Below are 24,900 nucleotides of genomic sequence, written 5' to 3'. Positions count from 1 at the left end.
TTGGTATGCAGCTACTTAATTGGCAAGCAGGCGTGAAGAGATAGCGCGAATATTAAACGGCGATAAGGAGGCAGAGAAGCGCCAAGGTCGATAAGAGGAAAACGAAGAGAGTCAGAGTCGAGAGATTTGTATAATGTCTCGCTGCGCCAGATTATAACCACTATTAGCCGTATATTATACTTTATTGGAATATATGAATTATTAATAGGGAGAAAAAGTCGAAAATAAAGAGAGAGGCAAATATGGAAAAATCGTGTCGGCCTCGTTTATTCCCCGCGAAACCCGTTCTCGTCCCACGAGCGTTCTGCAAAGCAGAGCTCCACCGTTGCCCTTTTTCGTTTTTCTTTTGTGACTCCTCGCTCGTTTCTTCGAGTTTACATTTCTTCCTGGCTGTCTGTCTGTTCCAAATTTTGTCGATAGAATGTCAGCAGAAATATAACAGAATCTGCTAACAGAATACAATGATAGAATATAATGATTGCCCTTACAGACATTTAATACTGTAAGTGATTATTTGGCTAGTGATTAATTACTTATTTTGAGTATTAAAAGCATGACTGTTTTTAATGCTTTTAATACTCAAAATAAATAATTAGTCATAATAATCACTGGCCAAATAATCACTTAATTACAGTATTAAAATTCTGTAAGGGTGACTACAGAATCTGCCCTTTCCATTTAAATGAAGCATTCCATTTAAATATTTGTGTAATGACAGATTCTGTTCGGTTTCTGTCGACAATTAATCTACTGTCAGATTATGGCTGCGGTCCACTTGACGCTACAAATGCTTTGGAGCGTTCTTCTTCTCCTTCTTTCTTCATTGAAAGAAAAGAGAAGAGGAATGCTTCGAAGCATTTGTAGCGTCAAGTGGACCGCAGCCTATATCGGCAGGTTCTGCTGCCGAAACATGAGTTTAATGCAGACACAGATGATATCGGATCTGTTGTAATATCTGAACAAATCTTCTGTCAATCTATTATCATACTGCAGGCAATTTATGCTTATTGGGCCTGTAGTTATCGTGCTCGAGAATGTCACCCACGTTCGCTTATTCCCAACGGCGTATTATTTCGCCAGGCATATCACAGGATATCGATCAAATATACGGTGGTTTCTGCAGTATGTCGCGAAGACACGCACGCAGCACACTCAACGCAAGCTAGGCGGAGACGCTCACCAATCAGTCGAGTATCCTCGACGACACCGGGACGGACGAGCGTCGGAAAAAGAAAATCGCGTCGCGTGGGCGAATATGTCCGAGCAGCGAACCGATTCGTACGACTCGAGACCGGTAACGTCCAAGAGGTCGGAGAGGCCGCCGTTCAAGCTGTGTTTCTCGAGAAACCAGCAGATCGGAAGATCCGACGCTTGCGTGTCAAAAACGAACGGTACACTGTTAAATATTAAAGGATAAACATTTTAATCAATATCTTGAGTTAAATAACATTTTATTTTTAACCACCTTTGTGTGCCGAAACTTATTATTTTAACACAAAACAGTATTATTTTAACTCCATTAGTTAAATTAACATTGTTTTAGTTAAATTAACGACATATTGATATAGGAGCAGTGGCGACCTATAGGAATGTTTAAAAATGACTCGAATTGAGTATATAATTTGACACTACGAATTTAACAGTGTATACTTTCACGTACGTGGAGTGTCTCGGAACCGCCGAGTGTCCCTCTCGATCGTTCTCACCGCGGGAGCGAGATCGAATTCAAATCGGCCGAAGGAATCGACAGCGAGAAGGATATCCAGCGGAATCGAGATACCCCATACCGATTTCGAATTACTTATTTCGTCCAGTGATCTCATTTCATTAGCTTCAAAGTTGAGATACCGAGTCATTAAAAATCGGCAATTACTTTCGTATAAGTCTTATAATTGCCGCGAGATTAATTCGCGCGAATTTTTCGAGTCCGACTTTATCCGAGTTGTCGAACGAAGGGGATGAAAGGAAACACGTCCCGCGCGCGCGCTGCGTTGGCCGCGGTCTCGCGATCTCGATTTTCGCAACGCGAAACCGCGAGCCGAGCGTAATACGATCCGAATAAATGCGCACGCGAGGTGCCAAATCATTTGCAGCTGACTTCGTCACGCCGAAATTCTACTCGCGGGAACTCGAGGACGCGCGAAATGCGGACGTAAGCGACACGCTCGAGAGACTCGCCGCTGAGGAAGATAAGAACCCGAGGAGGCTATACCAGTCGCCGCTATTGACCAGCCACACGTAATTCCTGTCTCTCTTTTGTGCCCGCACGTCAATTTTCTCAGCTGTCTGTCGCTACAACCGCTAATTATGACGATTTTCAGTTACGGTTGGTGGCACGACAAGGGAATACACCCGAAGGACGCGCGGTTTGACTTTCACAAAAGAACCTCCGACCTGGTGAGCTTCCAAATGAAAATTTACGCCGAGGATCGAAAGTTGAAGGGCCTCAAGCAATAAACGGGGTTGAAATCGTTTCGGCTGCTTTCTTACTCACTATTGACATATGAAAATAGTAATTTAATGGTAATCGTCTATAAATAAATCGAGATACGTTCTGATGATCGGGGGGTCGACTTGTACATTTTTAACCCTTCATTTAACTGAGACAGATTTTTCTATCATAAGCAATACGCTGCCGTTTGCAAAAGTGTGTGCATATAGGATATATGAGAATGTCCGCAGTGCGTTGAACTCACGTCTGTAGATTCGCTAAGCTCAATTTTTTACTGGCAATAAGATAAAATGTATAACGTGAAATGCATTAAATCTCAGTTGATTTAAGAGAGCTTAATCCGGGAACGGGTACCTGATATTTTTTGCATAAATGATCACTTGGATTTTTACACCCCAGTTAAAAGTCATTGTTATTAATTACATGTATATTTTAATTACATTGCATATTATTGATTATTTTATGTTATTATAGTATTTGAGGACAAATATGTATATAGATTTACTGACATTTTCTGAGAGAAAAAAATATATTTAAAAAACGAAAGAAGTACATTAAAATTATTGTAAAGTGAGTTTTATTATTTTAATATTAGGGTGTAAAATTTACTCTAGTCGCCCGTTCCCGGATTAATGTTTACTTCTATCAATGATTAACTTTAGAGAGTCTCGGTTTAACTTACTTTTTATCTTTTTTCAGCTCTAAGAATTAAAGTTAATCTGCATAGATTAACTTGATAAAAATGGCCGTAAGTCGATCGTAATAACGTGAAATTGTTAGAATATTTTAAATAAAGTCTGAATCCATACTACACACTAATGAAATTCATACGATTTAAAATCGTAAAAAAATTCTTTTTTATTACATAACAAATACAGAGCGGTTGTCAAAATAACACAATTATAACAGTATCTGGTCGGATTAAATGACAATATGAATCCAGTTATCTCTCTGAAACATTTCTCTGAATCTGAACAGATTGAAACAGGTTGAAACTAGAGTTGAAACAGATTAAAATCATTGCCGCATACTGATAGCAATGCAGTCGCGATGAGTGGAGTGCGAAAGTTTGGCAGATCTCGGAAATCGGGCAGGTTCTCAACTAGCCAAATTTATCGAGAATAGATTTTGAAATTATCTGCTGCAATTTTGTCGATAGAATTCCAGCTGAAATATAACAGATTCTGCTAACAGAATATAATGGCAAATTGACTGCAGAAACTGAGCTAGTATATAAAATCTGCAGCTATTTAAACAATGTATCGAAATGACAGATTCTGCTCAGTTAATTTCTGCTGGCAATCAGTTGTTAGATTATATCGGCAGATCTGCCGGCGAAACACGAGTTTAGAAAGTTTTAGGTAGTGAAACAAGTAAATTGATTATTACATACTTTACCTCACTTTCTTAATTTTTTTTTTAAATCCTTAGTCCTTAGGAAGAGATTATTTTACGATACCCTTTTCTTTTTAACCAAATTTGGCGCGCATGCGCGAAAAAACCTAGGCGCAGGAAACACCGTTGCAAATCAGTCGTATACATGAAACGCCGCTAACGTCACGCTGAACGTCGCGTCGCGGCGCGAAGTCGAACGTGGAATAGGCGCGAAATCGCGTCGCGCATGCGCGAGCGCGCGTTTTCGCAGTTTCGATATCTCGCCGCGTTCCCGCCTTTCGACTATCGGCCAATCAGCGTCGTCCCGCTAAGCCGGTTCGGCGGGACAATCTTGCGCAGATCGCGGCAGTCGCGCGCGACCGGCGCGACTGAACCGCCACCGAGCGATTTGTTTTGTCAAATGCACCCCGGGGACCGGTGGGCACTGGAAACCTCGTGCGGAGAATCGAAAAGAAAAAGGATCGGACGCAGACGTGGACTGGCACAGCGGTTTCTTCGCCAAGGATGAATTCCGGCGGCGCGGTGGAATTGGAGTACGCGCGGCTACACGAGGAGTCCCGTCCGCCGAAATCCGAGGAGTCCTCGCCGCCCAAGAGGTGAGGCAGATCGTCGTCAACGTCACGTCGCTTTTGGTTATCGGCGAACGAGCTCCCTTACCTGTTACCTGTGTGCTTTCTTGGGGGCGAGGGGAAGGGACACGAGCAGGTGTGACACCCGCGCGCGCGCGCGCGCGCGCGCTCATTCGCTCTCTCGCGAGTAAGGTTACGAGCGAACCGCGGATAAGCTCGTGGCGTTTTGTTAGCGTTTCTCTCGGTCGGAAAAGCACGCTTTGAATAGCGTTGAATAGCGCCCGAAGTACTCCACGATCCCTACGACCGACCGTCCTGCTTTGTTGTGCCACGCAGCGAACGCTCGATGCATTGCGATCCCGTGGCCGAGACTTGACGCTGCCGAGAAACCTTCATCCTTTCCATTGTCGGTCGCAAGTTCCCTAGCTCCTGTGTTTTCGTGAACAATTCTGTGTTTGTGGTACCTTGGGAGAATCGTCGAATCTCCGGGAAACTCCGTCTTCACTCCGACAAAATCTCCGACGAAACGTCGTCGTGATTTTGTCGAATGTGTGGCAGTTGCCACTCGTGAGATTTATGGAATAAATGTGCGCTCTTTACAAGTTAAATAACAGCAAAACCACATATTTTTGGTAAATCTAAACTTGTGGCACAGATTGGTCTGAATAATTCTTTTTGTATTTTTTTTTGTGTGCATGATTCTATGTAAATAAATCTATTAATTTCTCTTTAAACTGTTATGTACAAATGTTTTTATTTTTATTTAAGAAACACAGACCAATTTATTCTTTTTGCGACTTACATGTAAAGTTAAGGGTATGTCGCATTGTGATCTTTATGATAAATGTCTAATATAGCCTGTAACTCAAATACTAATCCTCCTTTCCTACAGTATTTGTGCCTGGTTTTATAACAATTCAAGAGCTTGATATCATTAGAGTTTGGGAAATAAGAGCTTGTATATCTATACATATATAATGAATAAACACCCATCTTCCTCGTCGTCACCTTGGTGGAACAGGTTTATATATAATTTGTTCCTTTATTTACAATCAAACTGGTACCTCTGTATCTGAATTTTTTTGGAGTAAAATTATTCTCTATGTTTGCAGCAAACGATTACGTTTGGACGATGGCTGTAATAACAATCTAAACAGTACGCTCAACAGCGACTCTCGAAACGATACAAAGTGGTCATATTCAGGAAATGCCAGTCTCATAGAGCCTGAAATGCTGGAGGACATGGGTGTCGGTATGCTGGAAGATGGAGTAGGAAATTATGAGAGTACAAAAAGACTACAATCTGAAGAATGTACAATCCTATCTGAGAACTTAGATAGTCATAATAGATCAATAACGGATGAACCTGATGTCTTTGGATATCAAGAGGAGGTTTATACTAGTTCTGGTTTGGAAATTGCAAATACAGACAGGTTTGTAACCAAAGAAGTTGCTTTGAACGTTTTAAATTATATCTTCACTTATTGTTTATTTAATTATTCTTATAGGATTCAACAAGATTCATATGATATGGATGATATAGCTGTGCTTGGGGAGAATGAATCTGGCTATTCCTCAAAAATGGAAGCTGATTATTTTGGGGATTTAAAGGAGAGCTTTACCAAGGAAAAGATTAAAAATTCCGCCGAGAAAAACGAGCAAACTAGTTTAGATCAATTTTGTTTATTTAGAAGAAGAAAGAAGTCCTCCGTTGATGGCGAGGACAAATTTAATAAATTATCAGATGAAATAATGTTGATGATATTAAAATGGTTACCTAAGAAATGTTTGGTAAGAATAATAATGTGTTAAGTGTAATTTTAATAAATTGTCATTTTATATTATACAATTGTATAAATTATTTTGCGTGCAGGTACGCTCTATGCTAGTGTGCAAACGTTGGTGTCAAATAGCTCGAGATGAAGCACTGTGGACGAGATTAGACTTGGGTAGTAAAGTTTTAAACGAAGGCACGTTAGGGTATATATTGCCACGAGGAGTACAAATTCTAAGACTGGCACAAGCGGAAATCGCGGATCCTGTCTTTTGTGAAGGCAGTGAAGTTCTCAGCGAATCTTATATCAGTAAATTACAGTATTTAGATTTATCTATGGCGGTTATATCACCGGTCGGTTTGGCTACGTTATTATCCAAATGTAAATATCTGAAGAAATTGTCGCTGGAAAAATGTATATTAAATAGAGATTGCTGTAGAGCGATTAGTCAGAATACTGAATTAGAAGTTTTGAATCTAACGATGTGTGAGAATATAGACATTGGGTGTATTACGGATTTAATGAAACTTAAATGGTAAAGTTATTAATCTCTTTCTTTCTCTGTATGTACATATACATGGACGTAGTTTCCAATTTTAATACGATCAATGGATTATTTCAGCTTAACTGCTCTCAATATGTCATGGTGTTCTCTGGATAATGAATGTATGACTTTGCTGTGTAAAACATTGCCAACATCCATTACACGCTTGAACGTAGCGGGCTGTAGAAAAACTATGACTGATGAGAGTAAGTATAATAATTGAGATTTTGTTATTTATCGGCTGTAGCATGCATTTCTTTTTAAATTTCAGACGTAAAGGACTTGTCAAAAAGGTGTCCGGATATTATAGAATTGGACTTGAGTGATTGCGCTATGCTTACAATTCAAACCATCCATAATTTACTGAACTTTTCGAAACTCGAGCACTTGTCATTGAGCCGTTGTTACAGCATTCCGCTATCAGCATACATGAGATTAGCTCATATGCCATGTTTATTATATTTAGATGTTTTTGGCTTAATGTCGGAGTCGGTGCTCAAATCATTACAAGCTACCTGCCGCGAACCCGAAATTAATAAGTACCTTTATAGCTCCGTCGCGAGGCCAACAGTCGGTATTCGAAGAACCAGTATTTGGGGCCTTCGAGTTAGAGATTAAATTAATATATAGGCAATACTTTCATCATTTACGAGAGATAGATTTCATTAATAAATCGAGCTATAGATTTGACCAAAGGGTAACTGATCTACATGTAATATTGCATCTTTCTGTGCAGACTGAATACTGTACTGATAACAGGAGAAATTTAATTTGAACAAATGAAATAACGTAGATGTTAAAGGTAATACGTGTGTTCTTCCGAAAATTTAATGTTGAATTGTTGCTCAGTTGTATACATAGAATCCTTTACATATAGTGTCCCAGACGTTAACGGCAAACTTCTAAAATCATTTTAAAATGAAAACCTTAATACCAAAATAATATCAGGAAGCTGACATTAACGAATATCACGATAAGTCTGGAACACCCTGTATATACATTATTCCTAATACGGAGCATTTGCTGATATTGCTGAACAGATCAAGTTTTTTCGGCTAGTGAGACCGTTTAACTCAACTTTCGATCGTGTTATACATATATTGAATTTTGTCAAAGGCTTTTGTTTGGCTAATTTACACTAATTTTTATTACTAAAGATCTCAGAAAATGAAGTAATGGCCAGATATACATGTGTATTATTTACAACAAAGAGAAGTCATATAAAATGCGAAAGCTCAAATTTACAATGCGTTTGTGATAAAACTCCATCTTTATTGTTAGTTAACGATTATATAAACTAATCAATTTGTTGTGCATACAATAAAAGTTCTTGGACTGAAAATTGGTATTTTTTTTACGCTGGATACATATTTGTCATCGTCACATTGTTATGGTATAAAAATTATTTTTAATTTAAAGGATCACGATTCTTATAAGAAAAACATTTTCGGTTAGTTTCCTTGAATTTGTGATATGTTACAGTTCTCGTGTCCCTGCTGAAAAGTCCTAGATTTCATCAATCTTTATAGCGAGTGAAAACTCGTGTAGACAAATGTACGAACGGTTCTTGTAAAGAAGATTTCTAAATGCCTATAATTCAGAAACTAATTACAGAAGGTTGATGAAATTTTCGAGACTTTTCATCAGGACACAAGAACTACATCACAAATTCAAGCAAATTGACTGAAAACGTTTTTCTTATAAAAATCGTACGGAGTCTTTTGAATATAATTCTTTAATTTCACAATAAATTTAATTATTTAATTAAGATGCTTATATTGTAAGCATCTGAAATTACATTAATTTTAGAATGACCAGAATCTTTGATCGAAACAGTGCGGATTGGTCACGACGATTATAATCGTTGCCAGTCGATTAAATTCTTAATTGGGTTAATTATTGACTGGCGAAGTAAATGTTACTTATTCGATGATTCTTTAATGTTATACTAAGTAGTAACTTTAATTGATTATTTTGTTCGAATTAATTTATTATATATTTAACTTTACTTTTAAAACTGCAACAATTATGAGCGTATTTGAAGCATATCGTATTTAAATATTTATACATCAATGATTATGTGTGTATGTGTGTTGCGATGGTATAATAGTTATAATTTTGTTCGTGTTAGAATAGATAGCAAGAAAAGAATTTACAAATAAAATTTTTGAAATTGACGTTCGAATTTTTGCTTCGTACCATTTCTTATTTTATTCACCTGATGCTTTACTGATTTTTCAGTTTCCATTTTTGCGGTTTGAATTCGTAGACTTGAAATTTTAAGAAATTGTTGAAATCCTAATTTTTAAAATTTTTATTAGTGCTAATTCTTATCCGATTATATTTCCCTGATACTTTGTCGATTTTTCAGAATTTTAATTTTGGCAATTTCACATCGACTTAAATTCTCGGAGTTACAATTCTTGTAATTTCAGTGCTACTTCTTGTTCGATTATATTCTCCCAATACTTTATTGATTTTTCAAGGTTTATATTTTTGCCCTTTACAAAATATCAATTTTTGAAAAATGTTTTAAAATTATAACAGAAAAATTATGTAATTAGCGACGGTCGATAAGAGCGCTACCGATTTCATCGACTATAGATAATTACCCGACCTAGAGAATTTTTTTAAAAAATTTGAATTCCTACAGGCAAATGGAATATGAGGAAAATGTAACGAGGTGAAAAATATCGTTTACCAAAATTCGACGAATCGTAATTCCAAGAATTCCTCTCAAAAATTAACAGAGTATGCAGGCGTCAATGGACCCGTCGGCGTTTTACACGTGTCCTCCAATCGTTTCTTATTCCATCGGTTTCCTCTCTGCGCATATGCGCGGATCACTGATCACGCGCGATCCGCGCGCGATGTATCTAGTGACTTTCCACGCCTCCCCCCAGGCATACCACGGAACGGCGAGCCTTCGCATGCGCTTCATTCCAAAAAAAACCATCAGCCATATTGGTGTGTTGTATCGCTGTCCTCAGTAATTTCGAAGATCAGCAAAGGTATTTCTCCCGAAGGCCTCCGCCGTCGCCGAATCCGTTCCGCGGCCGTACGGCGACCGGCCGGCGATCGTTTTCCGCGTGGCCGCGTGGCCCCACTCGCGACCCACCGCGCATGCAGATCATCCCGATGTTCGCTGGCAAAAAAAGTTTGGTTAATGTTGCCACCTTGGCTCGCGGAGAGCAACCACCTCCGCTCGCGCTTTATGAGAGTTAACGTCGCGAATATGGGACGCGGCTGCTGTCGCGATAACGCGTCCGATGTCCACGCTCGACGTTTCTACCGGCTGCTCCGTCGTCGCGCCGCCATAGACGCCGGAATCCCCCGAGGATGAATGCGATCAACGAGCTCCGCGCTGCTGTCTGTTGTGCCACCCTCCACGTTCGTTGTTCCCAATCGGCTCTACGTGTCTACCGCGTTTGACAAAATACGCGCGCGCGATCGCCGATGACGAGCCGATACGCCGTCGAGCAACAGGTACAGCCTGTCGGTCTGTGCGCGCCGATTCGCTAAATCGTCGCGTTAGATTTTATACCGTGTCGCGCACGTCCGTGTTTCGATTGTAACAGATGACGAGCCTTCCACCGCGACAGCGAGCGAGTTCTTTCATCTGCCAATGATCCTTCGCAGGAGGACGCATTATTCTGCTGCCTCCTGCCCTCCCAGCTTTCTATGTCCCGCCGATTTTGACATGATCTTGCAAATATTTATGTTTGGCGAACATAGTTCAACACCCGATGAAAAAAAAGACACCTTTGAACTGTGTGTTACACAACATTTCTATATTTGATACTCATGCTCTCTAATACTTGTCTTTGTAGCGTATTTATCTTTGTACACGTGTGCTTTTTTATCGTATAAGCTATTGGTCTCATTTGTTCCCCTTGTTTTTTTTTTTTTCAGGAGATAGTGCATCATGACGGATTCCATGAAATTCGGTCCAGAATGGTACGTGACTTATATCGCTGGTAAAACACAATTAGAACCTCATTTAATTGTGTTTATATTATTGTATGTTATGTTGTATTTATTACGTTTATGTATAACCATACGTAGGTTGCGCAAGGTTTCGTCGGCAGACAATTGCAATACTGGTAGTGGAGGCGGAGGGACCACAACTCTGGGTGCATCTCGCTATCAGTTAGCAGAGCATAGATATGGCCGGGAAGAGATGTTGGCCATGTTTGATCGGAATTGTAAACCTTGGGAGCCGTTGAACACTTTTTCAGCGCTGTATGTGGAGAAAACTCAGCTTCCATTGGCTCTCATAACCATGACAGAAGATGAAACGGTAATAAAAGACATGTATATAAAATGTATGTATGTAACATTGTGTTCTTTGTTTCTATTATATTCTTCTATTGCAACCTGAGAAGCAACAGCCTAGTTTAGTTTATTCTTCATAATAAGAAAAGAAAGACGCTGTGAAATTGTTATTCTATTGTATATTCTATATATTAGGAACTATCTAAAAATTAACAACTCGAGCTATCGTAACAGTTTTTATATATTTTTATCAGAGATATTAAATTTGTTTGATAAAATCCTGTATAATATGAATGTATTACATGTATGTGAATTTTACAGCGTATGTGGAATGGAGGGATAACTAATATTGGTCGTGGAAGAGGTAGCAGTGTCGATCGTGGACGTGGTAGAACTGGAAGAGGAGGCTTGTATTTGTCTCATTATTCACGGGGAGTCGGTTTTGATGACTCCGGTGATGGGATACGAATCGAGGGCCAATCATTCCAGGTACAAAGCTTTTTGTTCTTTCACTATTAGAATACGAGTTTGCTTTTTAATTTTTATTTTAGATTTAAAATCCTTTTCTATTTTTCTTCATGTATATGTTGTAATTATAACCGCTATATAAATTACATCTAATATATATGTATGTGCATCTGTCTTTTCCCTTTCTCCTAATGTCATAAATTTTACAGAACCAAAAAAACACTAATTATTTTAATTAAATATAACAGATCCACACCGGTCAACGCAAAAATGGGGGAATCTTATAAATTTTATTTATAGGGGAGAAACAGGCCATTTGATAGATCTCAAAGCGAACGCGGCTGGTCAGAAAGAAACGGCGCTTCAGAACCGGGAGAATGGAACGGATCGACTAGTCCTAGAAAAGATCTAAATCGTGGGACTAGTGGTAGTTCGCTTATGGAGAGTAATTGGCGACGTCATCGTGGGAGCGGAGAGGACGATGATAGTTGGCGCAAGTGGGGTAAATACGTGCTCTATTCTTTATATTTCTTTGGGGATTGTTATGCATATATATTTATGTAATAAAACGAAATATTTATATTAGGAAGAAGTAGTTGGCGTGAGGGTGGCAGTATGGATCGGGACAGATTGGATCGAAACGAGGGTGATGGAGAGGAGGGTAGAAGCGGACCAGCAAGATGGGAACATCGAGGGAACCACAGACCCGCTCATGATTCAGGTCATCATCCACCACCTCGCACCGCTCGCACTTGGGAATCGAATCATCACGATAATCATGACAATCTACCTGAATGGTACACATTAAATGATTTTTATTTACAGAATATGTGTGTGCTTATATTTAATTTTATACATTTTAAACTTTATATTTTAGGGCAACGGAGAATCCAACAGAGAGTGGTGGCAGTTTCGACTCTTCGGGCGCATTTCACGGTGGAATGTATTCGGATGATGATGAAGACGGTGCGGCGGGCGCTTCCCAACAGGGTAGAACTCGACGCGTATCGGAAGGAAGTGCTTCGAACATAGTGAGACCTAATAGCAAGCCATTAGCTGTCGGGACGGGTTCGGTTCAATCCTTGAATCGCCATACGAGTAATACAATAGGTAATACATTAAGCAAAGAACGACCAAAACCGTTGGATTCACTTGAAGATAAGGATGATTCTGTGGAGAAAGAGAGGAGATGTAACTCACCCTCTATTAAGTCGACCACTGTGCCGTCAACTGAGAGCATTCCCACGAAGACTTTAGCGTCGTCCTCGGATCTCTTGCATAAGAAGACTATCGGAGTGGCAAATGTGGATAAAGTTGAGACTTTAAGTGAGAAATCTAGCGAGCCGCCGAGCGGAGCTCATCATGTTAAGGAGAAGATCGCTGTTAAGACAAAGGTCAAAACAGAGCCGCAGATAACTGCCGTGACCAATCGACAAGTTCCTCTAGAGCATCCGAAGCTCGTACACAACACGGGAACCGCTAATGTCAGGCAGAGAACGGAAGATGACCTGGATAGAATGAAGGAGGAGGCAGACGCTTTGGTGGCCAAATTAATGGCAGATGAAGAAAATCACAAGGAGAAGACAGCCGCTACGAGTGTCCCGCCTGCAATTGGTAACCAACCTTCCGCGGTTTCCTCGACGGGTAATCAGGAAAAATGGTTTTACCGTGATCCACAGGGCGAAGTTCAGGGACCGTTTTTAGCTAGCGAAATGGCTGAATGGTGCAAAGCCGGTTACTTTACTGCGGGATTGTTGGTGAGAAGAACTTGCGATGAAAGGTACGCCACGCTCGGTGATTTGATGAAAATGTTTGGAAGAGTACCGTTCGTTCCTGGACCACCAATACCTCCGTTAAAGGTACATATACATTTATCATATGTATTATTTTATTGCGTTTTAAAATTATTTTACTAATTCAGAACTTGTATGTAGATTAGATCAGTAACCAATTTATATAGTGTTGAGAAAAGTATCAAGTTTAAAGTTTGAATAATATTAGAGAAAAGGAAGCAAAAGAAGAGTGAATTATATTTGTTGTCATCTATAATCAAGTTTTGCCATGTGGAGGAAAATTCAGACATTTCCAAAATAAAGTTTACAAAGTTATATATCATTATTGCATTCTTAATTTCTCAATTGCTGTTATATTCATATTAGTAAGATCAAATATTTTCATTCCTAGTTAGCGGATCAGGTGATTCCACCTGTTCCTAACCCCACCGTACCGGCTGGATTAGCCCCAGGTGCTATACCGAAGCCTGGAATAGAAGATCCATTATCCATGTTGATGACATATCAGCATATGCAGATGCTACACAATCAAATGCTGTTCAGGCAGATGAGAACATCAGCGATAGCGAAATTGTCGCAATCGGAGCACTGGTCTACGCTGACTCCTGTGGAACAGAATCAGTTAATTTTACAATACGTCATACAAGATGGAATGCAGGAAATTCCGGAAGTGCCGATAGCGACAAACCCGTTTGTGCCTCACATCGCGTCTCAGACGGCTAATCCTGTTATGCAACTTTTCACTCAAATGCAACAGGTAATGGTCTTGGCATATTTTTTTTTGCTAATCCTATGTTCATTGTTCATTGTTCATTGTTCATTGTTCATTTCGCATCGTGATAACGCGCGATATTGCGCAGGCGAAGACACAACCTGAGACTCATTTACCAACGAATCCACATACCGCCGCGTCGGCCCATCCGGCTACGGTGGATCCTATACAGCAGCTTATCCAGCAGATGGGCGGTATGCAGAACTTGCCGCCCACCATTCAACAACCAAATATCGCTCCGACTCCCACGCCGACGCAGGAAGACAATCCAATAAAGTCTTTGCTACGTCAACTCAATGTCAACACAAACGGCCATCCGCAGGCGACCCACATGGACACTGTTTGGCCGCAACCTCCACCGCAAATAGTTCCCCAGTTTAATGCGCAGAATTGGTTAGCGCAGGTGCGTTATGTTAAAAATTACACTTATGTAAAATTCAAGTGCGTTGACGTGGTTGACGATCTGTTTAATTTTGTTTATCTATCCCATTTTCCAGGTCGGGCCCATTCCCGCGATGCCACCAGGACAATTACCTGGTTCTCTGTGGGATTTACATGCTAAAGATATGAAAACCGAGCAGCAGATATTAGTAAATTAGCTTTTAATTCTCTTCGTACCATTTTTCATGTAGTTACGAAATAATCAATGTCTAATTTTTTCTTTTTAGGAAGAACAGAATCTTAAATTACAAGAGGATAGAAAAAAAGAAGAATTAAGAAAGCAAGAGGAATTGCAGCGTCAAGTGGAAGAGGAGAATGTGAAGAGGAAGCAAAAAGAGGAACAGACTAGACAAGCTGAGGAAGCAAAACGTAAAGATGAGGATAGAAAGAGAAAGGAAGAGGAGAAGAAACGAAAAGAGGAAGAGAAACGCAAACAGGAAGAAGAGCAAAAGAAAAAAGAAGAGAGAAAACGTAAAGAGGAAGAGAAAAAGCGTGAAGAAAAGAGAAAGCAGGAGGAGGAGAACTTAAAGAGGAAGCAGGAAGAAGAGAAGAGAATGCGAGAAGAGTTTAGAAAACTACAAGAAAAACAGAAGAAAGAGGAGGAAAAGAAGAAGAAATTTGAGGAAGAGCTAAAAAGACAGGAAGAAGAGAGACTCAGGTATATCAGTAGAATTATGCAAAGCATAAAATGTTATCAAAAAGTAAAATAATAAATACACTCCAGTGAAATTTGCAATGGTGAAATTTACAGGAAAGAGGCAGAGGCGCGACGACAGGCGGAAATAGACGAGCGTCGTGCGGAACAACGACGAAGAGAAGACGAAGCGTTGCGTAAGCTTCAAGAAAAGACAACTAAATCCCCGTGGGCTCAGGCTCCACGCACATTGACTCCCGCCACTCATACCGCTTCGCTTGCCGAGATTCAGAGACTAGAGAGAGAAAAGAAAGCGGTAAATTATTTACATTTATTATGCATGCAATACATGTCTACGTTTATTACTTTCTTACAGGAAGAACAACGGCATCAACAATTAATGCAGCAGCAGTCAGCACAGCAGAAGGCAGTAGAAGCGGCACAAGAGGCATCGGCAATCGACTCTTCAAAGCGATTGCAATTCAAGTGGGCGGAAAAAGCTATTGCTTCTAAATTACTTCAAGTGAAGAGTCTTGCGCAGATTCAGCAGGAGGAGCAAGAGCGCGTCGCTAAGGTAAAGGTACTTATTGTCCTGAATATGCGAGTGACATGAAATATTGTTTTCGAAAGAGCGATGAAAAATTTGAAATTTCTTAGCAACAGGAAAGAGAACGATTAGAAAAAGCCGGCCAGAAGGAATCTGCGAATATGCTCCAAAACGCCGGTATATGGGGTACAGCATCACAGTGTTTGAATTGGGCTAATTCGAGCGCATCAAGCAGCCAAGGGTGGTCCATGAATTCCGGTACTACTGGTTTCTGGGATCCTACACCCGTTAAGTCGTCCACCACCACGAAACAGCCGGCTAAACAAGCTACAATTATAAAACCTGTATCTAGCCAGCAACAGCAGCAGCAACAACAGCAAAATAGTAATAATAAAGCGTCCAAAAATAAGAATAAGAAAGAGGAGGAACTAGTGAAGAAATTGTTTGAACAGAACACTGCCAAGACCGACGAATTCACGCAATGGTGTAGTAAAACATTGAGCAGCATACAGGCGTCTGTGGACAGTAAGTGTCCCACATTGAATTTTTTTTGCAAATTTTGTCTTCCTATACGCATAAGTATACATTTGCAGTCCCTACGTTCGTTACATTCTTGCGAGACCTCGAAACACCGTATGAAGTTAGGGAGTACATTCGCGTTTACATTGGGGAGACCAAGCAGAGCATGGAATTCGCCAAGCAATTTCTCGAAAAACGAAGCAAACTGCGATCAGCGCAACGTCCTCAGGTACAAGCTGATGACTTGTGCAAGCCAGCACCCGCTATTAATCCAAATGCACCTGCAGAATTCCAAGAAGTTAAGGTATATTCTTGTTAAAGTTAGATCATCTTAATATAGTAATAATAAAATATGAATTATTTAATATTAGATTTTATTAAAGTAAATATTCTCGCCAGAGAAATCGTCTTAATATTATTTATGTTATTATAATTAAATTAGTATGAAATGTGAGCGAAACATCATTAATATTAAGCACAAATGTATCAAGTCTATGAAATAGATTTAAATATTGAAAGATCTTTTTCGTCTAGGGAAAATCCAAGAAACCAAAGAAGGGAAAGATGTTCAAAGTGGATAACAGGATCCTTGGCTTCAGTGTAACTGCTGCTCCCGATCGTATTAACGTAGGTGATCGTGATTATGGCGAAGGCTCCTGAGCTGTTTCACCAATTTACCTCGTAGAAATGATGCGACGCTCGTTTCATTAAACGGTTCGTTATTTATTTATTATACATGCCAAACCAATGCTGAGAAACCCACCGTGGATACTTCTTAAAGCATATGAAGACTTTTTATCCAATACACGAAGACAAGAAGCTCATCCCTTCAAAGTCGATCGTTTATGGTGGCCATTTATTTAGGACCGGTTGAGCGTGGCGTTATTTTCTTACATTACATAAAAAAAAGCTCCATTGTACATATTACTCAAAGAATATTTCGCATGAAAGAAGACGGACGACTTACTTTTTCCTATGTACACGACAATTAGGGTTGGAAACTTTTATAACATTTCATCTCGCCATCGTCACTTAAAATACACAATAAGAAAAAAAGAGGAGTGAAAAGTATGCCGACCGATAATAATTGCACATGCGGGTATGTGGCAGTCAATAGCAATATGTGTATGTAAAGGTGTTCAACGAAAAAGAAGTAACATATTAGAACTTGCTTGAGATCGCGGAAATCATCACCTCTATGTCAAGTACGGTACTGAGTATACAGTGCGTCAGTATTTGTCCTTATTGAATCCTATGGATTTTCGCTTCATCGCAAATACACGTCGAGAAAAAGAGATTTACTTTATATTTCTCGCAATACATCCTGCAAATGATTTAATGTGCATTTCAAGTAGAAATCTTCCTTCATCTTTTTAATATTTCTTCGCCGTCATAATATTGCAGTAACAGTACTTTAAGCAGAACATATATGATAATTGTATACGCAAAGGGGGATGCGACACTGATAACAGAACGGAAACTTGTATCATACTCTGGAATGATGGACGAGGGGCGATTCAAAGTGATACTTTCCTGATATTATGAGAATAATTATGAAATAAAACTAATAACTTTTGACTCAGCATAGCGTTCTTCATTAGAAATTTTCGGTTTTGCAGTAGAAACAACAATAACGATTAAAAGTAATATTCGTAATGCGTATTCCTCGATATACGAGATATCAGCATACACATGAAATCTTGATAACACTGATTACTGCATATGGATCTCATTGTCGTCGGCATAGACTTCTTCTATATACGCTGTAGTCGATCGTAACAGTAAACGTTTGAAAATGTTTGATTTAAATGATGCAATATATGCAGATAGAAATGGTATCTCTTTTTGTAAAGTTTTATTTTATAACTCTATGAATGTCGTAGTTAAAGATCCGTAACTACTTTTTAGCACTTTTGAGAACATTTATTTTTTTTTCCAATTGGACTAATATGCGTTGATACAGATACGACGTTGGATAAGCGTGGAATGTTGTGACAGATCTGACCACTCGTAATATTATGATGGTTGTTAACTAAGGTTCGTTGATCTTCTCTTATACAAGATCGAAAATAGGAGGAGACCACAGATCCTTACATGAAAAGATTTATGTATAAATATAGATTAATGTACAGAGTAATATAGTGATGATTAAACAAACTGATTAAAGCGATATAATTAAAAAAAAACCAGATAATTGATATTGTATCAATATTCTATTATTGTATCTAACGTACAACATAATGAAATAAATATTATTATATTTTCAATTTGGCTTTCTTATTGTTTTATGAATTAATTTATGTATCGAAATTCAAATCTTCAATATCGAAAGAGTCAGAGAGAAATATATATATAATATATATATATATATATATATATATATATATATACACAGATGTTTATGTAACAATGCAACATTTTTTGTTGAAAGATGAATGTATGAGAACGTTGTCTTTATATTTTTTTCTTGTAAGTTAATATACTCTATACTTTATATATTCTAATAACGGATGATTCCGAATGAAAATACGGCATATTTGTGGAATCGCAAATATTCGAAGTAAAATCATTTTATTGATTCTTATAAAAAAAGAAAAGCCCTTAAAAAGAAAGATATTGAACACGAATTAACCTTTCTACTCCACATATTGCTACAAATAACTGCTTGGAAATTAGCGCGGATTGATTTAAAAGTAAGCACGAACGATATTTCATAATACACGCGACGATATTTTGTAATGCTAATGAACGCAATAAATCTTTCTTAAGCATATGTATTAAATGTATGCGGGGTGAGCGGCGTTGCGGTTGGATATCGTTACGAATTGTTATACATGTTATGCATTGATTCATACGGATGTCATGTATCATAATAAAAAATCATTTAATGGACAAATTAATATTATTTTCATAAATCCGATGTTTCAACATTGGACTGGCGAGTCAGTATTTGAATGTTAAACGCCATGTGCCGTCATTTATTTTAAAACGCATATAAATTACGCATGCGAAAGCAGGATAATATAATAAATAAAATTGTTATAAACAGTCGTCTCTCAGTTGTAATTCTATATACGTACAAGTATTATGACATTTGTACTTTGCGCATTGTTATCTCTATGTGTACAACATCTATACATACATTATATCTGTATATAATTATATTTCTTTAAAAATTTATCGGTAAATGCAACGACGATTGTTCTTCTTACGCGGAGACACACCATAATTACCTGTATAACAATAAGTTTTGCAGAAAACAAGTTTTTCTGGAATGTTTCCAAAGTACCTATAGAATAAAATACTTGAACACATTGAGAAATTTACATTTCAGGCTTCTGCAATTATAGTTAATCTTCTTTTCCTTTCCCGTTGGATGGTACAACATGAATATCGTTGTAATCTCGCGCAATATCGATATACTGAAAATTTGTTTATTTTTATAAACGAATAAATTTATTTATAAATACAAAGATTCTCATTGATATGCATATTAAATATGCGCATATAGCAGTAGACAATTTAAAAAAATAAAAATTAAATACGTAAGCCAATAATGGAAAAAAATAAGAAGAATTTTACACAAAATGAAAAAGCATAACAATATACAAATTATAACTAATAGAATACATGCGTATAAGTTAGGTGATTTTGAATTACCTTTCTTGGGACGAGGAATTCCAGGACTTGTAATATTATATAGCATAACGACACCACGAGCAAGTAGGCCAATACACCACTTTGTATTTGACTAGCTAATCGCTGTCCTAGATTTCTTTTCGCTTCACGTTTCACTAAATTATACACTATTTCCGTACGTTTGGTAATGTTGAACCAATTGTAATATAAGCCTATCCTCCTATGCGTCTCGAAAGGGCATTCAACATTGCCCTTTTTGTAGTTTGTTATAGCCATCTCTAGCCCTTTAATTAATCCAGGTACAGTGGGTTCCACGAGGTAAATCAGATCCGGCGGTAAAACTTCCGGAATACCTCCAACTTTCGTTGACACTACTTGCAAACTATAAAATAGTATTTATTATTTTCATTTTTGTTATTTAAAAATCTTGTTAATGAAAGAATGTGCTAAATGGTATTTATTAGAGAAACTAAGAAAGATCTAAATTAATTTCAGGCATAATAACAAGAAGACAAAATGCATCATGTTGCAGTTTACCCGCAAGAAGCTGCTTCTACAATAGCCATACAGTAAGCCTCTGTCAGGCTTGTATTCAGGAAGATATGACCCTTATTCAGAACGTGTTTGACTTGAGAGTGCTCCAGACTGCCTAACAAGGTAACTCTATGTTGCAACAGATTTCTCTCCCGTACTTCCTCTATGAGCCATCTCTTCGGACCGTCTCCACCGATCAAGAACTGTACATTCTTATGACGCGAACAGATCTCGGGTATTACATAGGCTAGAAGGTCAACACCCTTCCTATACACCAATCGCGATATTATTACTATGGTAACTGAAATTTACGGTCACATTATGGTAATTAGACTGATACGTTCTTAATACAGCCAGGAAGAGATCTTGGAATCTGAACTTACTAAAGTCGTTGTTCCGTTTACCGATGTCAGGCGTAAATAATGCGGTGTCCACGGCGTTTGGAATAACTGACACCTTCTCCTTTTGCACTTTGGCTCGCAATACTGTATTTTCCTTTCCCGTATGAGACACGCATATGCAATGATCGCAGTCGACCAGTGATATCTCGAGAAACTTGTTCGTCAGAATAGCGGACGCATCCGCAAAACCAAAAAGAGAATGATCCGTGAATACTGTCTGCAAACATAGCGTTAGTCACCTCGTGCTACCTAAGCGCCATTCTCTAACAACACATGTAGCTTCTGAGAATGTTCAGATGATGTCGCAAGAATAGAGAATATTATAGGATGTTCTCAGTAAATTAGGTGTATATTCTAAGTACATTCATGGTCTTCCATATTTTATCTATTTTATAACGTGTAATTTACCAAATATGTTCTTTTGCATTCCGAGGAAGACTTAGTAAGTTGAAACGTAAACTATTTATATTTATATGGTTTAATAAAATTGTTTTTGGTTTAAACCAACATCCTTTGTTTTTGCTCGAAAGTCGGCTATTTGATTTATGTTTGGCTTTACATTTATGATAACATGCACTGTTAGGGTCGTTAGTACAATCAAGACTTACTTTCAGTCCCATTAATCTACCAATCAACATTCCTTCGTGCGCTAAAGCGGAAAATGCGGAATGGCCGTGTATTATCTGTATATCTTCTCTTATGAAGATATACCTAATGAGTGGAAGAGAGCACACCATCGTTGGAAGAACACACTGGTTGTAGAAGACCTTGACGGGAATGTAATATACCTTAAATGAGACACAAGATATAAGAAAAAAAAGAACGTGTGATTATTACAGCTAATCGAGTAAAGGCGAAACGTACTTTTAGACCGTTTGTCATATATCTAATTCCTACTCTGTCCCCATAGGAATGCGTGAGGATCACCACTTTGTGTCCGTGCTCCAGTAAACATTGGGACAGATTGAAGATGTGCTCCTCGACGCCGCCCATGTTCGGATAGAAGAAATCCGAGACCATGCTGTACAAACCATATATATATTACATGTATATACAATAAAAACAGGACTAGGTTTATCAACGATAAATGAGAGAGAAAGAAGTATTGGCGCGTGTGCAGCTTCAAGACGAAAGGATATTATACAAACCATATTTTGTGTCTTGCACCGCTCATCTTCACGCCCGTGCATGATTCACGCTGCTCGATTAACGCGACTGCAAATTTGCCGTATCATCGTCCTCCGTTCCCGCCCGATAACGTTCCTGTTATTATCCCATCGCGGCGCACGTCGGGTCGTCTCGGATCATGTTCATGCATCTCTAATCAGTTCTGATAATAGACAATAGTAGGCGATTAACATATTTGTGGGCGGTCGCACGATTATTTACGCCCGGAAAGCATTCTAACCTTAATCGCGAAAAAACCTCGAGTTTACTTCGCGCCGAGGACTCGACAAGCTGGTCCGTTTATGGGAGTTTCATTCGGCGTTTCAGAACTTCCTTGTACGCAATAAACCTTAGATCGTATTTAATTGTATGTATTTCTACCGCAAATTTAACATGAGAGTTTCAGCACCAAGCAATAATATTTTGTAAATTATTTTGCTCCCTCCCACTCCCTCCCTAGTCCCTCTCTGAACCTCCAGCCTCCAGCCTCCAGCAAGTTAACCAACAAAGATTACCGGTAAAGCCTCAGTCTCAGGTGGATAATAGAAGAGCGTTGATATTACCGGCTATAAGGAACTCGAAGGTCTCGAAGTACTCAAACTAGATTCAAATGGCGCTTTAGTTTATCGCGACGCGAAATCGAGTAAATAAATGTCCCGTTGTGCTTGAAGTTGAATTGATATTCCACCAACATGCCGATCTTGGATAAAAGAAAGGGAGACGATATTCTGGCGTTGGTGCCCGCTTCGAAAAGGACCAAGAATGAAGTCGTCTTCAGCAGCAGAGAGAAGGCGGTTGTGCAGAGCGTAAGTATAACCTCAATGTGTTGTATGTTCTTGGAAAAAATAACGTTTGTTAATGATAAAATTTTAAAGGGCCCACCACGGACGTCCTCCTTAATGTCGATGATAATGCTGCTCGAGGGACACCAGGGAGATATTTTCTCTATAGAATTTCATCCAGAGGGACAGTATCTTGCTTCCACGGGATTTGATCGACAAATTTGTACGTTTCGCGCAGAGCTGAATTGACATGTTTATGTGTAAATTCAGTGATTTTGTCTAATGAGGTATTGCGTACTTTACAGTTATCTGGAATGTTTACGGAGAATGCGAAAATATTGGCATCATGACTGGGCACAGTGGGGCCGTGATGGAGTTACATTTCAGTCCGGACGGCAATCATTTGTACACAGCCAGCACAGACATGACGCTGGGTTTGTGGGATATAGTGGCTGGGATGCGAATTAAGAAGCTGAAGGGTCATACTTCGTTCGTGAATGCTGTATCTGGGGCAAGAAGGGGACCTACGCTGCTCTGCTCGGGCAGTGACGATAGTACGATACGTATCTGGGATCCCAGGAAACGGGGTCAATGTTATACATTGAATAATACATACCAGGTATCATAAAAGTGTATTTTTATTGAATAATGTGAATAACAAATGCATCTATGTACAAACTTTTGTTAACGCTACTAGGTTACCGCAGTAACGTTCAATGATACGGCAGAACAAGTGATTAGCGGCGGGATTGATAACGACATAAAGGTGTGGGATCTTCGAAAGAACGCGGTACTTTACAAGTTGAAAGGACACACCGACACCATCACTGGATTGAGCCTCAGTCCTGATGGATCTTACATACTTTCCAACGCCATGGATAACACACTGAAGATATGGGACGTAAGACCATTCGCGCCCTATGAGCGCTGCGTGAAGATACTGTCTGGACATCAGCATAATTTCGAAAAGGTGCCTCTTTGTATTGCCTTAATCTGATTTATAACAACTTGAGAAAATAATTGTCTGTAGTTCGATCGTCCATAGACGATGGGAAATTACACAGCTTTACATTGCTCTTTTTAGAATCTTCTGAGATGTGCGTGGTCACCGGACGGTAGCAAAGTATCGGCGGGATCGTCAGATCGGTTTCACTACGTCTGGGATACGACGAGTCGTAGGATATTGTACAAATTACCGGGGCACAATGGATCTGTAAATGACATCGATTTTCACCCGAAGGAGCCCATAGGTACGGGATGATTCGTAATAAGATAAATCTCATATCAATGTATCAAATATAGAATGTATTTGATATATTAAATATATAATATAAAATATTTGATATATCAAATATAGGATAGATTTGATATGAGAGATTTATATATGAAGGAAACGAGGGGGAAAAACGATCAATGTCTATCAGGAGTAATTTCGAGAAAAGCGCTATTTTAAGTTTTAAGGCATCAGATATCTTGGGAAGCTATTGAAAAAAAGTACTGGCAGTGAGTATCGGAATGGTTAGTGTTTATTTAGTGTTTACATTGTATGTTGGACTTTGATGGTTTTCCTCACAAACATGTGGACTATGATTGCTTTTTCCCAGCACGGTACATCTTTTGGCCTTATTTCCAATGAATTGTAACTGTTCTTGATCAAAAGTGATAAGAATTATGAAAATTCTTTGAAAATGCCACAAGAGGCCTGTTCTTTTTAGCTGAACTTCTGCACGGTTTAGCTTTCCTCCTTTTCTTTTCACGTTGGAGAGAAAAAGAGAAAAGATGAACCGTACAAGAAGTTCAGCTGAAAAGAACAGGCCTAAGATAGCATCATCAGATCAATTTCGACAAAAAGTGGACTTTGAATGTTTTTCTCCTGCACTCTTCATATATAAATCTCTCTTTATATAGATAAATCTCTCAAATCAAAAATAAACAATGTGAATTTTGTACATTTTCTGATGTATTTCGATAAACAAATAATATTGCATTTGTTTCAGTGTGCTCGGGATCTAGCGACAAGCAAATCTACCTGGGTGAAATCGAGACTTAATAGCATGTAACTTATACTTAATATATCTGTCACGGGCAATATCGGTAATTTGTCTCCTGTTAGTTTCATTTCCTTTCCTACATTGTGCGCATTTTCTCATTCTCCTTTCAGAGATAATCATCATTAATTAGTCATGTGCGAGT

The 24,900-nt window shown here is 38.8% G+C and overlaps 5 protein-coding genes across 13 annotated transcripts; 4 read left to right on the top strand and 1 right to left on the bottom strand.

The window, feature by feature from the left end:
- The first annotated feature begins 883 nt into the window (after positions 1-883).
- LOC139768604 (uncharacterized) lies at positions 884-2,558 on the top strand. The gene is made up of 3 exons (XM_071698953.1): positions 884-1,391; positions 2,094-2,238; positions 2,322-2,558. Exons 1-3 carry the CDS (start codon positions 1,001-1,003, stop codon positions 2,455-2,457), a joined length of 672 nt encoding a protein of 223 aa, XP_071555054.1. The 5' UTR covers positions 884-1,000; the 3' UTR covers positions 2,458-2,558.
- An 845-nt stretch (positions 2,559-3,403) lies between these two features.
- On the top strand, positions 3,404-8,077 carry Skp2 (S-phase kinase-associated protein 2). Of its 6 annotated transcripts, XM_071698946.1 has the most exons (8): positions 4,484-5,048; positions 5,185-5,232; positions 5,309-5,437; positions 5,529-5,849; positions 5,925-6,207; positions 6,290-6,726; positions 6,814-6,941; positions 7,007-8,077. In XM_071698946.1, the coding sequence occupies exons 3-8, from the start codon at positions 5,394-5,396 to the stop codon at positions 7,351-7,353; spliced, it is 1,560 nt and encodes a 519-aa protein (XP_071555047.1). In that variant the 5' UTR covers positions 4,484-5,048; positions 5,185-5,232; positions 5,309-5,393; the 3' UTR covers positions 7,354-8,077. The 6 variants fall into 6 exon arrangements, with proteins under 6 accessions (XP_071555044.1, XP_071555048.1, XP_071555047.1 ...); XM_071698947.1 differs by lacking the exons at positions 4,484-5,048; positions 5,185-5,232 and adding an exon at positions 4,346-4,443; XM_071698948.1 differs by lacking the exon at positions 5,185-5,232 and having other exon boundaries at positions 4,484-5,003.
- Positions 8,078-9,633: 1,556 nt separating this feature from the next.
- LOC139768596 (GIGYF family protein Gyf-like) lies at positions 9,634-19,510 on the top strand. Of its 4 annotated transcripts, none has more exons than XM_071698932.1 (16): positions 9,634-9,746; positions 10,648-10,692; positions 10,801-11,035; positions 11,332-11,499; positions 11,779-11,980; positions 12,065-12,275; positions 12,356-13,337; positions 13,663-14,028; positions 14,132-14,446; positions 14,541-14,633; positions 14,712-15,142; positions 15,236-15,434; positions 15,495-15,692; positions 15,782-16,190; positions 16,259-16,488; positions 16,719-19,510. In XM_071698932.1, the coding sequence occupies exons 2-16, from the start codon at positions 10,661-10,663 to the stop codon at positions 16,842-16,844; spliced, it is 4,197 nt and encodes a 1,398-aa protein (XP_071555033.1). In that variant the 5' UTR covers positions 9,634-9,746; positions 10,648-10,660; the 3' UTR covers positions 16,845-19,510. The 4 variants fall into 4 exon arrangements, with proteins under 4 accessions (XP_071555033.1, XP_071555031.1, XP_071555029.1 ...); XM_071698930.1 differs by having other exon boundaries at positions 15,776-16,190; XM_071698928.1 differs by having other exon boundaries at positions 15,495-15,698; positions 15,776-16,190.
- Positions 19,221-22,307, bottom strand: Pig-a (phosphatidylinositol glycan anchor biosynthesis class A). Its single transcript, XM_071698949.1, has 8 exons — positions 22,167-22,307; positions 21,907-22,088; positions 21,623-21,779; positions 21,367-21,546; positions 20,741-20,975; positions 20,361-20,658; positions 19,845-20,205; positions 19,221-19,606 (listed from the first exon to the last, which is right to left on the bottom strand). The coding sequence occupies exons 2-8, from the start codon at positions 21,930-21,932 to the stop codon at positions 19,535-19,537; spliced, it is 1,329 nt and encodes a 442-aa protein (XP_071555050.1). The 5' UTR covers positions 21,933-22,088; positions 22,167-22,307; the 3' UTR covers positions 19,221-19,534.
- LOC139768602 (U5 small nuclear ribonucleoprotein 40 kDa protein) lies at positions 22,154-24,805 on the top strand. Its single transcript, XM_071698950.1, has 7 exons — positions 22,154-22,292; positions 22,386-22,731; positions 22,801-22,930; positions 23,013-23,326; positions 23,405-23,677; positions 23,792-23,957; positions 24,705-24,805. Exons 2-7 carry the CDS (start codon positions 22,618-22,620, stop codon positions 24,755-24,757), a joined length of 1,050 nt encoding a protein of 349 aa, XP_071555051.1. The 5' UTR covers positions 22,154-22,292; positions 22,386-22,617; the 3' UTR covers positions 24,758-24,805.
- Positions 24,806-24,900: the final 95 nt, after the last annotated feature.

Source organism: Temnothorax nylanderi, unplaced genomic scaffold, assembly GCF_030848795.1.
Source record: "Temnothorax nylanderi isolate EJ_2023f unplaced genomic scaffold, tnyl_v1.0 TNYL_tig0017_pilon, whole genome shotgun sequence".
In the NCBI taxonomy this organism is placed as follows: Eukaryota; Metazoa; Arthropoda; class Insecta; order Hymenoptera; family Formicidae; genus Temnothorax; species Temnothorax nylanderi.
This window is presented reverse-complemented; position numbering and strand designations above follow the sequence as displayed.